This window comes from Sphaerodactylus townsendi, linkage group LG03, assembly GCF_021028975.2.
Source record: "Sphaerodactylus townsendi isolate TG3544 linkage group LG03, MPM_Stown_v2.3, whole genome shotgun sequence".
Taxonomy (NCBI): Eukaryota; Metazoa; Chordata; class Lepidosauria; order Squamata; family Sphaerodactylidae; genus Sphaerodactylus; species Sphaerodactylus townsendi.
In genome coordinates, this window is record NC_059427.1 from 152,249,612 (window position 1) to 152,265,312 (window position 15,701).

The window sequence follows — 15,701 nt, forward strand, 5'->3', positions numbered from 1 at the left end:
CAAGTGTCCCTATTTCATTTCTGCACAGAAGTAAACGGATTGAATATTTCCCACCCCTTGTGTGTGATTATTGGCCTAAGAAACAAACCAGGCAATGGCCCCCAGTGTTTGAGGACAACACCAACACAGACTGTGCACAAGAACAACATTAAATGAACATTCTTAAAAACGACACTTGGGTGTGTGGTTTATTCTGAAAATCTAGCAACAAAGGAGAAGGAGTCTATACTTTTTAAGAACCAGATAGAACATCTGCAAGGACAGCTTTGTCATACCGGGTTGAATAATGCCAAATTTTATTCCAGGCATCCAAAGGGAAGATTACAAGAGGAATCTTTTCTTTGTTTATGAAAAAGGAACTTGGGTCAGCTAAAATATGGCTTCCAGAGGAACCCCTTCCTCCTATAAAGTTCAAGTGCAAAAGCACTTTAAAGACCAAAAATAATTTTACAATATGAGTTTTTGAGACTGTAGATTTGAATCTATCTGTTCTACTGCAGTCCACTGAGCCTACATCCTGAAACGTTTTCCTAGCTGTTTGCTAACCAGGAAGAAAAAAAATCCCCCCCTTACAAATATATATCTGCATATTTCTGCCACAGCTGAAACACAGAGTCTAATATAGCTCATCAGGTGCCCCTGCACAGTGAAAACCTCTAAGTAGAGGGAGAAGAGTTTGGATTTATACCTCGCCTTTCTCTCCTGTAAGTGGCTTACAAACTCCGTCCCTGCCTCTCCCCATGACAGACACCTTGTGGGGTAGGTGGGGTTGAGAGAGTTCTGAGAAAACTGTGACTAACCCAAAGCCACCCAGAAGGCTTCATGTGGAAGAGTGTGTGCGGGGGGGAGGGGGGATCCAGTTCATTGGGTTAGAGTTTGGCACTCATATGGAGGAGTGGGGAATCAAACCCAGTTCTCCAGATTAGAATCCACCACTTTTAACACTCTGCCTCTCAATACCAGGATAGGGTGGTCAACTCTTAGGAGGGAGATTCCTTGTGAGGGAGCTTGGTAGGGATGTGATGACATAGACTCCACCATCCAAAGTAACCATTTTCTCTGTGCCATCAAGGAAGCCCAGCGTCGCTATGCAGAGGTACACAATAGCAAACCACCCCTGAGTGTCTCTTGCTTTGCGACTCTACTGGGTTGTCATAAGTCAGGAGCAACCTGATGGCACTTTGCACCATAGGGTAGGATGAGAAGGCACACTGAGATGGCATAGATTGGTGTAAACATGTTATCTGGGCCCTAGCCAGGTGAAGTCTGTTGGGCAAAGGCTGAGTTGTGGCTGAATAGCCCTCCCTGGGTCTGTGATTGAATTACCTGAGTGATAAGCCTGATTACCAAAGATAGCTGATGACCTTGGACTCACCTGTGATTAAGTTTCCAGAGAACTCCGTATTGCCAGGCAGATTCCTGGATTGTCTGAGAAGATCAGTTATTGTCGTATCTTTTAATTCAAGTACACCTGTCCATGACTTGCATCCATGCTTATCAGTAATTCCCCCAGCAAAAAACCTCCCCAATTTCCTTACTAATTGGCAGTTGTGTGGTTGGTTGCTAAGCGCTATCCGTTATGCGTACCTCTCTTCAAGCAGACACTATACCTGCTTATATTACTCTGTTGTGTAATTTTATTTAACCTCCAAGGCCTCTTATCATGCTTTGTTAACTGCCTTGGGGCCCTATAAAGGAAAGGAAAGGCAAAAATCATGTAAGTGAATGAACAATTGAATGCAATAAACTACTGTATCATTTTATGTGTTATGTTTTAATTTGTTTCTGGCCAAGCTGAAGTACTGAGTATGAGCAACCAGGATTTGGGTTTGGTGGTTTCAATGGGCTGCAGTAGTAGTAGTAGTAATGCAAATAATCATATTACAGCATATGCATAGTGTTGTTGTTTTTCTAGAATTTAGAACATAATGATCTAGGCTTGCACAATTTGCAGAATTGAAAATTGCCCAGATTTTGGCTGCATCCATAATTCATAACACTGTGATCACAGCAATAATTTGCAACCAGATTTTTCTCCAAGGAATAGGCAGTCTAGTTGCAAATGATTGCTAGTGTACAACGACAGCATAATATTCACTGATACGTGGATGGAGTCATATGGAGTATCACTAAACCAACTTAGAAATATACATAATTCCACACATCATATTTATAACGATTGCAACTTGCTATAAATATAATGTGTAAAATCACTCAAATTGCTGGAGCAGACCTCGAGATTTAGTCCAGACTCCTGCACAATGCAGAAAATTCACAACTACTTTCCTCCACAGACTTCCCAGAGTGCCCTGCTCTATGCCTAAAGGAAGGCAAAGAACCTCCAGGGTCCCTGGCCAGTCTGACGCAGAAGAAAATTCCTTCCTGATTCCAAGAATAGCAATTGGCATTACCCTGAGCATGTAAGAAAGGGCCACCAGTGATGGATACTGACTTATCCCTTCTAGCCTCCCTCTCAAACACAAGGCAAAGTATAGCCATTTTAAAATAATGTTAAAATTCACAATTGTGAATTGTGACCCTCACACGAGGCTGATTTTCTCGATATGTATGAAAACCCCAAACTCTCACTCCTATGTTGTCCAATTAGCCATTTTATTTAAAAAGAAATCCTTAAAATCTCCCCCAAAGGCAGAAATAGGACCTGGATTTATTAGGGCCAGGAATTAAAACAAAAATTAGGGAAATTGAGGCACAGAGCATGGATCTAGCATAGCTTTTCTGGCTGCATATGCAGTCTCATCCTCTTCCTTTCTAATAACAGCAAAGTTCTAAATAGATGCAGGAAGGTTTCAAGTTCTGCCCTTTTAGTAATCCAAAGAAAGAAGCAATTGTTCCCTAGTCTGCAATTACCCAGTCCCTGCTGAATTTCAGGTTGAAACAAGATGTCTCCTGCTGGAGTGGGTGTGTGTGATGTTTCTTTAAAACATTAGTTTGCTGTTTCTTCACAGGCAGGAAATGCAGTCGCTTAGTGGGAGAGGCCTATTTCAAACTGTTGCTGAGGTCTTCCGCCAATCAGAAAGCAGCTCCATCCTGCAGCTCCAATCAGGCAATTCCTCAGCCTGCAGGGTAACTTCACCTGAATGCCAGGAAAGACCGGCAGTTCCCTGCTGATTTGCAGAAAAGCAAATGGCTTCTATGTGGGTTATTCCCACTCAAGTTTCACCCAAAATACAGGCCACATGTGCCTGGTTTTGGATGCCTCCCTTACAGACTCAAGTAGCGTCAGTCTCTTAAGATTCAGGGAAGCTCTGTACACTCAAAGGTCCCTTCCACACATGCAGAATAATGCACTTTCAATCCACTTTCACAATTGTCTGCAAGTGGATTTTGCTATTCCACAGTAAAATCCAGCTGCAAAGTACTTTGAAAGTGCATTATTTTGCATGTGTGGAAGGGGCCAGGGGGTGCTGAGGACCTCCAAAACATTAGGTTAATAACCCTGTTCCAGTCTTGCATGTGGAGGGCTGTAGCTTCCTCTATTGACTCAATCCAATCTTGTGCTGGGTTGTTGCCTTCAGTTTTTCCTAACGTCTTTTTCCAATGAAGAATAACCCTTCCCAAATCTGGGGCAGTGCATCTAATGACCAAAAGCCTCACACTAGCAATTCAGAGAAAACACAAGAAATTCCCACTTTTCCTGAACGGATTAGGCAAAATTAGCAGGGCAGTCCACTACCATTTCATGTTAATATGCAGATAGTAAGCAAATTTTCAAACCCTGTTGAGTCTCAGGTTCAAAAAAAGCATGTGTCCCACTAGGTTGATTTTATAAAATTTAGTTCACTGCCAGTAGTGAAGTGCAAGATAACCAAAGCTCTCTACCTTGCCTTGCTTAAAGCACTTTCTTTAAAGTTTACAGAAGTGCAGAGTACAGTGTGCTGCAGTAAATGGGCCATTATCAAACTCAGCACCATCCAAGAATCGAGCCCAGAACTAAGGAACCCATAATTGCAGCTGCTGATGCTACAAACCTAAATGCCTTAGTGCTGAAATCCAATTTCCCAAACCTGCTCTTGAAATACAATTATTTTTCTGAAGGGGAGGGAAGGAAAGGATTAAGAAAAAGGAGCTTAAAAAAAGACAAGACACTTTCTCAGCCTAAACTCTTTGAGACTATTACATACATTTCCCATCCGCTACCAAGTTTAGGAGTATCAATACTTTGCTATTTTAAGTCTCATTAGAAACATGGTAGCAGCTAACAGCTCTTTTTTCGAGTTCTGTGGGTGGCCCTTAAAAGAGCCTTTGGATTACTTTGTTGCTCGCAGCCGAGTTGAGAAACTCAAGCTCTCTCTCCTCGGATCCGGCGAGCCAGCTGGATATCTTTGGGCATGATGGTGACCCTCTTGGCGTGGATGGCACACAGGTTGGTGTCCTCAAAGAGCCCCACGAGATAAGCTTCGCTGGCTTCTTGCAAAGCCATGACAGCAGAGCTCTGGAAACGCAGATCGGTCTTGAAATCTTGGGCGATTTCTCTCACCAGGCGCTGGAAAGGCAGCTTGCGAATGAGCAGCTCGGTAGACTTCTGGTAGCGGCGGATCTCCCGCAGGGCGACAGTCCCGGGGCGGTAACGGTGAGGCTTCTTGACGCCCCCGGTGGCAGGCGCACTTTTGCGGGCAGCCTTGGTGGCGAGCTGCTTGCGAGGAGCCTTCCCTCCGGTGGATTTGCGGGCAGTTTGCTTCGTACGAGCCATCCTGCAACTTTCTCAAGACAACACAATTCCTACGAAGAACACAGCGGTATGCGAGCAAGTGCTTGGGGGGCAGAGAATTTATAGCAAAAGCCCCCGCTCTTGATTGGCTGGGGAGGTCAGCCTATCAGTTTGAGATTTTGAATTTCCCGGGCTTGTCCAGGATTGGCCACCGCGCTCCCGGTCTCTTTTCCCGCCCCTTCACCGCTATTGGATGCCAGTATGCATCCTCTTCCCAGGGCGCTCTGAACTCTTGCTTTGTTCCCAAGGGCGAAAATATCCACGTTCCCTTGGAAGTCCTTCCAAGAAGGGAAACGCGAGGCGAACCCGCGTGTCTTGTGGGATGATTCGTTCTTCGAGATCAATTTTTCATTTTTTTTTATTCCGATACGTCAACATATTACCTCATGGTGTTTTTTCCCCTCGTTCTTTGCCGACTCTTTTCCTTAAAAATTATACGTCTTTCCAAGTCACCCTCAATTTATGCTTGTGTAGCTTCCCTTCCCGCTTTGTCTTATTTTATCGTTCAAAGTCAAAGCACGTTAAATACACCTTTTGGGCAACATGTTATTAATTTCGCAGATACGTGCATGGTTTGTGAACTCTAAACCTGGGTAATCCAGTGTATTTTTATTTTAGTCAATGAAGTTTTGCTATATAGGGGAAGGGGACAGGTAAATCTAATTAGACCCACAAAGGGTCAGTTTGGGGTCGGAGGGATTAGATTATCTCGTGATTTTGGGGGGTGGAATTCCACCACATACTGAATGATTTCATGCATGTTTACATGGAAATAAATCTGAGTCAGCATATCTGGAATAGGGATACCGCCAGTATATCCCATTCCTGGGCAGCATTTGTCCCAGAACCCTTCCAGGAAGAAGAAGAGTTTCGGATTTATATGCCCCCTTTTTCTCCTGTAAGGAGACTCAAGGTGGTTTCCAAGCTCCTTTCCCTTCCTCTCCCCACAACAGGCACCTTGTAAGGTAGGTGGAGCTGAGAGAGTTCCAAAGAAATGTGACTAACTCAAGGTCACCCAGCAGGAATGTAGGAGGGTGAAAACACATCAGGTTCACCAGATAAGCCTCAGCCACTCAGGTGGAAGAGTAGGGAATCAAACCTAGTTCTCCAGATTAGAATTCACCTGCTCTTAACCACTACACCTCAAGGAAGAGGATGGGTCGAAGAGGATGGGTCAGAGACAATTCTTGCCTCCACCATTTTGCTTTAACAGCTGTGCTGCCTGGAGTGAAAAATGCTGAAGGCTTCAGAGCTACAGACAAGCTTGCATTGCTTTAATAAACTGTGAGGCGAAGTTATGGACAGGAAAGTGGTTTGAAAATCCCATACTGTGAAATGATTGGATTACAAACAACAACAAAAAAATCCTCCTCCTCAATCTCTAATGTACCAGGCTAACTGGCACGATGGCCAAATACTTATTACAAATCCCGGATTCTAAACAACGCTGGGTACTGACTCGAGCCAGATGCAATGTTTTTTCCCCTGCCCTTTTGCAAGGCCGGATTGAGAAGCGGCCTCTATCACATAGACTATGCCCTTTCTGTCCCACCATGGTGGAAACATTGGACCACATTTTATGTTATTGCCCAAAATATAATCCCCAGAGGGAAGCTTTAGTACTACCGATAATGGGAAATGTGCCCCCCCAAATATCAATCCCAAAATTGTTAAACAGTAATAATCCTTCTATACTTGGGAGAATAGCCAATTATTTGCTGCAAGTCATGTCCTTAAGAGGTATGTAAAATAGGCAAGTACAAAACTATTTAAATGTGAAATATTCCATACCTCTGATACTCCTGGGGTATTTTAGAAGGTGTTTATAAGGAGCTCACTGTTATTTATTGCATTTTATGGAAATTTAATCAATTTATAGTATTAATTAGTATATACAATTTATAGATCTTGGGGAAGGCTATACCTTTTTAGTAAATAGGCTATGAATAACGAATATCTTAATCCTGTCTTTTAAGTGTAGTTTTACTATACCTGTTCACAATCACGTGGACAAAATTTTTTAATCTACGTTATTTTTATAAATGAAGTGTGATTTTAGAATGTAAAACTACTCATAGACGCCATGTACAACTCTTTTAAATTTAGTGATGGTCTATACTCACGCTTTTGTATCTTATGCCAATAAAGGTCTATTGTATACAGTATACCAGGCTAATTTTTTTAAATTTTAAAATGATAAGGGTCTGAGCAGTTTCCTTATACAATATCTCATATCTGACGAAGAAGCTTTGACTCTGGAAAACTCATCCCACGAAAATCTTATCCGTTTCTTAAGAGCTCCTGGACTGGAATCAAACTACTATACAATAGGAGAGCTTTCTCTTAATTCCAAGACCTTGAAGAAGGGGACAAGAAGCCCCGCAAGAGCAGGAAGGATACCTGTCTTTTTCTTGCCTTCCTGGGCAAGATTTTCAAACAGTTTTAAATGACCAAAACCCACACATAGAAGCTTTGGAATAAGGCACTGCTTTAGCTTGTCATTTAGAAGAAGAGAAGAGTTTGGATTTATATCCCACCTTTCTCTCCTGTGAGACTCAAGGTGGCCTACAAGCTCCTTTCCCCACCTCTCCCGACAACAAATGCCTTGTGAGGTAGGTGGGGTTGAGAGAGGTTTGAATTAACTGTGACTAGCCCAGACCAGCAGGAACGTAGGAGTGTGCAAACACATCTGGTTCACCAGATTAGAATCCACCTGCTCTTAACCACTGCACCACGCTGGCTTCTAACCAATTCTAACCAGAATATGCCATGGAAGTGTGTTGGGTTTTAGAGTATCGCTCAAAATACCTCTCTGTCCTCCTCAGTGGCCTAGTTTGGGGCCACTGAGCCACCTTCAGCAGGGCAGGGATGGTTGTGAGGATAAAATGGACAGATAAAACTGACCATTCCGAGTTTCTTAGAGGAAGTACGACATGATAGCCATGTTTAAATATTTGAAGGGATGTCATGTTGAAGATGAAGCAAGGTTGTTCTCGGTTGCTCCTGAGCCTAGGACAGGGAGAAATGGGTTCAAAGTACAGGAAAAGAGATCCCACCTAAACATCGGGAAGAACTCCATGACAGTAACGACTGTTCAACAGTGGAATAGAGGCTGGATGATAATTGGGAGTGCTTTGATTGGGGGTTGGCCCTTGTGGTTGGACTCAATGAAGCAAGCGTACGATTAGGATACAGCAAGCTTCAGAAGGTAGCCAGTAGCATAAGCAGTGGAGGCTGAACAGCCCACGGTAGCTCGACCTCACCAGATCTTTGGAAGCTGAACAGGGTTAGAACTTGGGTGGGAGACCATCAAGGAAGGCCAGGGTCAGAAGGCAAGATGCAGAACCTATAATACAAAGCCCACCTCTGAACATCTCTTGCCTTGAAAACTGGGAGAGGAAGGGACAGAAAAGAATCACCTGTAACTTGAACAAAAAACCCCACAAAAGACACTGGAATGGAGACCTGTAATCTAGTAAAATGCAATATATGGAAAATGATTTGTGAGTGAGAGGCAATTATTTCAACCTATACTACCTCACAGAGTTGTTGTGAGGATCAAATGCAAGAGAGGTGAATGACATAAAGCCATGCTACCATTGGGGAGAAAGGCAGATATAAGTGACTTGAATAGATCAATAAATCCTTACAGCAGCCAACTGAGGATTCCCTGCCCCTATGCTACATCCTAGCACTAGTTGGCAGGTTTACCATCTGTAGATATGTAAATTACAGAAACATGTAGATAGCAAGTTTTCAGTCACCCTGGCTAGCAATCCCAATCCACCCAACACTCTTTGACAGAATCATCAGTACACAGTCCCTACTCTGAACCAAACTGCCTCCCAGAATATGAATTTTAGATTTCAAGAGGTTAACTTTCCTGAGGACCACCCCTGCAAAAAGGGCTTTCGCGGGAAGTATTTTCTTCAGCTTCACACCTTCATCTACAACAGCAAATTGTTTTTAGGACATGAAGCTGTAGAAAAGGGCAGGGGCGGGGGGGGGGGAGAGATATCTGGTAGAATGCTTGCCTGGAAAGTACCAGCAGTGACAAACTGAAAAGTGCTATTTACATAGACTCGCAGCTCTTTATGTGATATTGTAGGTGGCTCTGAAAAGAGCCTTTAGGTTTAAAATAGACGAGCCCCTTTTGTCCTCGGCGCTGGCAGCGGCGGCTTGTTCATTTGCCTTTAGCCTTGTGGCTCTCGGTCTTCTTGGGCAGAAGGACGGCCTGGATGTTGGGCAGGACGCCGCCCTGGGCGATGGTGACCTTGCCGAGGAGTTTGTTGAGCTCCTCGTCGTTGCGGATGGCGAGCTGCAAGTGTCGCGGGATGATGCGCGTCTTCTTGTTGTCGCGGGCAGCGTTGCCGGCCAGCTCGAGGATCTCGGCCGTGAGGTACTCGAGCACGGCGGCCAGGTAGACGGGCGCCCCAGCGCCGACGCGCTCAGCGTAGTTACCTTTGCGCAGCAGGCGGTGGACGCGCCCCACGGGGAACTGGAGGCCGGCCCGGGAGGAGCGAGACTTCGCCTTGGCCCTCGCCTTGCCGCCTTGTTTGCCACGACCAGACATTACGACGCCACTGACGCGCACAACAAAGTACTCTTAACAGCAAAGAAAAGCACGTCGCGAATGATCACTCAGGGCAGAACGGGGGCTTTTTATGCCGTCCTGAGGTTTCGGGGAACTGCACTTTTGATTGGCTGCGCTTGGAATTAGTGGCTCGTCGGCCAATGAGAGGACGGGTTTCTCAGCCCTGCCAACCCAAGGAGAAGATGTTGCACCCGTCCAATAGAAACGAGAGGCTCACAGTCGCCCTGTTTTGCATGAGCGCGCGCGGCGGCGGTGATGTCAGAAGGCGCGGGATCCAATGGGATCAGCGCAGCTTGGAGCCCTTGATTTGCATAAAGGCGCTTTAAATACTGGCCAGGCTGAATTGTGCCGCACTTGCGTTTTGTGCCTGAAGGCGAATTGAGAGCTACGTCGCTGTGTTGCTTGCCAGAAACGTCCTGCCGCGATGCCTGAGCCAGCCAAGTCTGCTCCTGCTGCGAAGAAAGGCTCCAAGAAAGCCGTCACCAAGACCCAGAAGAAGGGCGACAAGAAGCGCCGCAAGAGCAGGAAGGAGAGCTACTCCATCTACGTGTACAAAGTCCTCAAGCAGGTTCACCCTGACACCGGCATCTCCTCCAAGGCGATGGGCATCATGAACTCCTTCGTGAATGACATCTTCGAGCGCATCGCCGGGGAGGCTTCCCGTCTGGCGCATTACAACAAGCGCTCTACCATCACCTCCCGGGAGATCCAGACGGCCGTGCGCCTCCTGCTGCCCGGAGAGCTGGCCAAGCACGCCGTCTCGGAGGGCACCAAGGCCGTCACCAAGTACACCAGCTCCAAGTAAGCGGACTGTCGCTTCGCAAGGAGATCGAGAACCACAAAAGGCTCTTTTAAGAGCCACCCACCCTTTCCTAAAAAAAGCTGCAAGGACTGCATTCTGCCTCATCCATTAAGTTACAGTGCTTATCTGGCGGAATTTATCAAAACAACTTTTCGCTTTTAAGAAGCTTTTCAGAATACAGTGTTTTAACATTTCATGTGTTTTCAGGTTGGGGTCTCCTCCCCACACTCTTAATTAAGATAGGCTCTTCACCATAAAGCAGTTTTGTTATTTAATTGATATAGTGTGGTTTTAATTGTAATAAAAATATTCTTGATTTTAGTCTGTTAAAAATATGTTCCCTTCTCCCAAATCTAAGCTGATAGCTGGGAAAAGTAGGGATGAAGGGGGGGGGGGTGAGACTGAAAAGTCCTAAACTTGTGTCATTCTCTGCTGTTTAGCAACACAGCATAGTAGAGGTTAAAAAAAACAAGGCTATGTACTTGTTGCTTATTCCTGTGCTTATGTACCCTGGGAGCACATTTTGTGAAAAAGCTCATCTTTTGTTACAAACGTGGCATAAATTGAAACAAGGAACAATGTAACGTACTTTATTCTCTACTATTGGATTGCTAGTATCCTGGGCATATTTTGCTGCAGTTAAAAGCACATGATCTCTTAGGCTCATTCTGCACATGCAGAATAACGCACTTTCAAACCACTTTCACAATTGTTTGCAAGTGGATTTTGCCATTTCGCACAGCTTCAAAGAGCACTGAAAGCAGTTTGAAAGTGCATTATTCTGCATGTGCGGAATGAGCCTTAGGGTTCCTGAGAACATTTGTGACATTGGTGATTTTGCACAGCACATTTATAATGAGCTGCTGTCATTATAAATGAACCCACTTTCCTTTCTTCTGTTTGTATGTGTGCCCTTCACGTGTTCAGGAAGCAATTTGAGTCCAGGAAAACAATGCGGGGTGCTTTCGTGCCTTCCCATGGCTGAGAAGGCATCCAGAAATGCCCCAGAATCCAATTGGCTGCACCTGCAGAGCTTCATCTATCCAACACACAATTAAAAATAAATAAAAAGGCACTGTCTTGCAATGGCCAAACAATAAGGAATGTGTCACTGAAGATCTATGAATGTAATGGCGGTCATACTCACCGCTATGGGGAGAAAACATGCTTGGGGGACAAGGGCAGGCGGGCAGCAGCAGTCGACAGGAGAGTGGAAGGGAGGGGGGAATTGGCTGGCAGCCGGGAGAAATGAAAGATCTCCTGCCTGTTGTGTTCCGGCAGGAGCGCCTTCAACCTGGGATTTTGCAAAAATATTGCTGGTTTAGCAATTTTTGAAAAACCTGGGTTGAGAGGAATATAATGGGCTCATGTTATTTGGGGGGAGAGACCTGTGTGAAGTTCTTCCCCTAAATGGTGTCTATAACATCCTAAGGATGTTCTATTTGTGCTGTGTGGAATCCCTCAGAGTGAAGAGGAAAGAACTTGGGGGGGGGGGGGGGTAGGGAAGACTTTTGTGGGGGGAGGAGTATTAAGGTTTTGAATGAGAACTGATAGAAAGGAGTGGAAGTCCCCAATATTCTTGTGTGTTCAATGGCAGAATTCTGAGAGGAGATATTGTGCTTCACATGTTTACCCAGACTTTTAACTTAATCTGGAAGTTATGCCTTGAGTCCCAGATGGGAATTTAATCCTGGATATAAAACCCTGTTCCACATAGCTTGGAAACTGAGTGAGATACTGAAAACAGGTGTGGGGTTAGTGTCAAGATTCTAGAAATGAGCACAATTCAAATTGAATTCTCCATGTTTGAACTATTAGAACATTATTATTGCATCATATCTGGTTCTTCTAATTATCTACAGTCTATCTTATTTTATTCTCAAAACACCCCAGTGAGAGACTTGGTTGATAAGTTACCAGATCCCACTCACCAGGTTTTGGCATTGAACAGGGACTTACAGCTCTGTCTTGTCAAAACCAAGAGAAACAGTTTTCCTAGTTAAGATATTGGTTTTGCTACATTTGCAAATAGTACTTTTGTTATAAAACAGCTTGAATCTGTGGGAAACGGACCAAGAGAGGGAGGGAAAAGACCAGGCAGTTTTGCAGTATTTTGCACGCTTTATTATGTAGTTGCAATCTCAAAAATGTTAATGGTTTACTTTTTAAAAGTTTTTCAATGCAGCATGGCACATAAAACAAACATTAACTGGGCCTTTGCACCAAGTTCAGTGGATTTAGCTGGATGGTTGGGTAGCTTCTATCTTTTCTCACTCCTCCTGAACAAGGAAATTACACCAAGCTTGGTTAATGTGAGAATAAAATTACAACATGTTGAAGAAAAGTAGAATAGAAAATAAGGCGACACAATAGATGCAGTTCAAAGCCCATTTACATTTGCAAGAGGGCCCCCACATTTTCTTTTAAAAAGTACCAGAAGTGTGTTGCATACTTAGTTTCCAAATAGCACCCTTGGGTTTGAATAAATGAGTCATCCCATAACCTTTATGAAACAGAACACATGATTTTGATAGGAATCTTGAAGCCTTTGATTTTCTTTAAAAGGGTTTCTCACCCTGAATCAGGAAGAGTAAGTCAATAAAACACACAACCCCCACACATTGCAGGTCTTAGTGAAAGGGTGGTAAGCCAAACTGCTCAGGCCTGAAATCTGTCATTGACCGCAGCACCACGGTGGCTCCCTTGGTGAGATCTTTGTTCAGTTTTTCATCTGGAATCATGACCACCTGCATGCCGGCTGCCAGTGCTGCTTGGACCCCATTGGGAGCATCCTCAAAGACAAGACACTTTTCTGGCAGGGGCGGCGGGTTAAATCTCCGGGCGCAGACTAAAAAGAGGTCAGGCTGTGGTTTGCCCTCCTTCACTTCTGGGTCATCTCCCAAGACAATGTGATGAAACAAACTAAAGAAATCCTTGTGGCGAGTGGCTTTCAAGTCAAAGCTCTCTCGGGAGGAGCTACTCGCCACCGCCATGGGGATCTGGTGCTGATGCAGGTGTCTGATGAGTTCTGCAACTCCCGGCATCAAGTTGGCATCGGGGAACAATTTACCTTGCTGGATTCTGCATTCCTGCAATAGTTCTTCTTTGGAGAGTGGGAGATCGAGGACGTCTCGGATTATCTCTGAGGCTTCAAGGGCCTTTTTGCCCATGACTAAGGATTTCACGTCCCAGGTGTACGTCTTGCCAAAGCGCTGACAGACTTCTTGGGTCGCAATCGTGTAAAGGAGTTCCGTGTCCAGCAGCAGGCCGTCCATGTCAAAGAGCAGGTGAGTGACGGCTTGCAGGGAAGCAGGGCTAGAGGAAGACCAGGCCATTGCAAGGCGATAGCACTCTTCTGCCACAAACAGAAGGACAATTCCTGGGCCACCACAGCAGACTCCCTTACCCCACCGGAAATAAAATAAAGTATACACGCCACCGGAACAGCAAGCTATATAGCGTCCGTTAAGCTTGGGCCGGAAGAAACACCATTTAGTGCCCAAATCGCGGAAGATACAAAGGTCGCTTTTCTACGCAGGCTCGAGGACAAAGCGGGAAGGCGCCAAAATGTTCCGTTTGAAACACTGGTCGTTTCGAAACTTCTCGGTTGCTCATTGGTAGAATCTCTGACTAGGCTTCTACAATGCAAAGTAAAGAGCGACGCCCACACATGACCTTGCAGTTTTCACTCTGGTCGGCAATCAAGCAATATAAACCCAGTTTGCAGAGTTTTTCCCCAATACGCTTTGTTTGTCATTTTATAGTCTGTGGTGAGAATGTCTGGACGTGGTAAAGGCGGGAAGGGTCTGGGGAAAGGGGGCGCCAAGCGCCACCGTAAAGTCTTGCGCGACAACATTCAAGGTATCACCAAGCCGGCTATCCGCCGCTTGGCTCGCCGCGGAGGCGTGAAGCGCATCTCCGGGCTGATCTACGAGGAGACTCGCGGTGTTCTGAAGGTGTTCCTGGAGAACGTGATCCGAGATGCCGTGACTTACACCGAGCACGCCAAGAGGAAGACCGTCACTGCCATGGACGTGGTGTACGCCTTGAAACGCCAGGGCCGCACTCTGTACGGCTTTGGGGGCTAAGTCTTGCTGCAGAGCGCAACAGCGACAATAAAACCTAAAAGGTCCTTTTAAGGGCCACCCACTTTTTCAATGGGAGAGCTGCATTTCTTTCTGCGTTCAATTAACGTTGCTATTCTTTAAGGGCGGCAAGTTAGCTGCTGGGTTAGCGAAACGATTCGGTCTAAACCATGTGCTCCTTTATAGGTTGCAAATACAAGCCTCCTGTTTAACTTACAAAAAAGGAGTAGAGTGAGATATTGGTATGTTGTATGAAACCGATTTTGTCCCCTGCGCCGCTCAAGGAAAAAAAAACCGTCTCCAGGGATTGCATGGCAGGACAAAGAAATTTTCTTCGGTGCTGAGCTACTTCCTATTTCTCAACAGCCTTTGTTCTCAAGTCCTTTGTTTGCCTCGGTGTAATGTCATTGGTTACAGCCAATGAGGTCACAAAGGGGAACCGAAGGATTTAAGAACTACGTGCTGGGCGTCCGTTCCGTTCCTTAGAGACGCCAGGCACTGTGGGAACGGTAGTCCAGCTGTTGGGCGGTATTATTTCGTGGAGATGTGTTCTCCAGTTAAACATAAAATGATGAGGCGTAACAGTCCTGGCTTGCACTTTTCGTGAATGGACTTAACCCACCCTGATGCCTCAGTCTTCTGCAGTATGAACAATTGTTACAGTAGATGAATTGGTTTGGAAAGTATGGAGCTACAAAATTCTTTGCTGGCGGTTGCTGACGTGATTTGTAATATATTAAAGGAATCAAGGTATGGAAAATTGTATTGACGAAGGCTTTCACGGCCGGACTCAGCTGGTTGTTGTGGGCTTTCCGGGCTGTGTGGCCGTGGTCTGGTAGATTTCGAAACGTTTCGCCTGCATCTGTTAGGAACAACATCAACCAGTACAGAAAGTTGCTTTGCTGGGTCGCTTCTGGCTAAGATAATCTATATCAGTAGTTCTCAACCTGGGGGTCGGGACCCCTTTGGGGGTCGAATGACCCTTTCACAGGGGTCGCCTAAGACTCTCTGCATCAGTGTTCCCCATCTGTAAAATGGATAAATGTTAGGGTTGGGGGTCACCACAACATGAGAAACTGTATTAAAGGGTCACGGTATTAGGAAGGTTGAGAACCACTGATCTATATCACTGTAGAAAAGGAGGGCTCTCAAACCCTGCTTCTGCACAAAATCTGCCCCCCCCCCCCCCCCGGAAACCTGAATCCTAAATACAGAGCCAATTGTTCTAATCCAGTATAGCAGTTACCAGATTCCAATGACCCCCTGTCAATAACGTGGCTGGTTATTTAAAAACAATTTGCCATATTTACTGGAAAGGAAGTTGACGCTGAATATAAGGTGACCCCCCTTTAAAAATATTATACCCCCTCCACGAAAAAAAAAATATTGGAATTGGTAATAGTAATTATTGGAAAAATTACTGTTAACTTGTATGCAAATGAGTCCAGGGGAACCTGGTATCTGAAAGAGTGTGCCCACACTTGAAAG

General features: G+C 45.2%; 5 protein-coding genes across 5 annotated transcripts; 2 read left to right on the forward strand and 3 right to left on the reverse strand.

The window, feature by feature from the left end:
• Window positions 1-4,114: 4,114 nt before the first annotated feature.
• LOC125429669 (histone H3) lies at window positions 4,115-4,745 on the reverse strand. The gene has a single exon (XM_048490989.1). It carries the CDS (start codon window positions 4,712-4,714, stop codon window positions 4,304-4,306), a length of 411 nt encoding a protein of 136 aa, XP_048346946.1. The 5' UTR covers window positions 4,715-4,745; the 3' UTR covers window positions 4,115-4,303.
• A 4,049-nt stretch (window positions 4,746-8,794) lies between these two features.
• On the reverse strand, window positions 8,795-9,355 carry LOC125429671 (histone H2A type 2-C). The gene has a single exon (XM_048490991.1). It carries the CDS (start codon window positions 9,303-9,305, stop codon window positions 8,916-8,918), a length of 390 nt encoding a protein of 129 aa, XP_048346948.1. The 5' UTR covers window positions 9,306-9,355; the 3' UTR covers window positions 8,795-8,915.
• A 311-nt stretch (window positions 9,356-9,666) lies between these two features.
• LOC125429673 (histone H2B 5-like) lies at window positions 9,667-10,449 on the forward strand. The gene has a single exon (XM_048490993.1). It carries the CDS (start codon window positions 9,751-9,753, stop codon window positions 10,129-10,131), a length of 381 nt encoding a protein of 126 aa, XP_048346950.1. The 5' UTR covers window positions 9,667-9,750; the 3' UTR covers window positions 10,132-10,449.
• A 1,780-nt stretch (window positions 10,450-12,229) lies between these two features.
• On the reverse strand, window positions 12,230-13,663 carry LOC125429665 (pseudouridine-5'-phosphatase-like). Its single transcript, XM_048490983.1, has one exon. The coding sequence runs from the start codon at window positions 13,461-13,463 to the stop codon at window positions 12,759-12,761; it is 705 nt and encodes a 234-aa protein (XP_048346940.1). The 5' UTR covers window positions 13,464-13,663; the 3' UTR covers window positions 12,230-12,758.
• Window positions 13,664-13,666: 3 nt separating this feature from the next.
• Window positions 13,667-14,277, forward strand: LOC125429676 (histone H4). Its single transcript, XM_048490997.1, has one exon. The coding sequence runs from the start codon at window positions 13,905-13,907 to the stop codon at window positions 14,214-14,216; it is 312 nt and encodes a 103-aa protein (XP_048346954.1). The 5' UTR covers window positions 13,667-13,904; the 3' UTR covers window positions 14,217-14,277.
• Window positions 14,278-15,701: the final 1,424 nt, after the last annotated feature.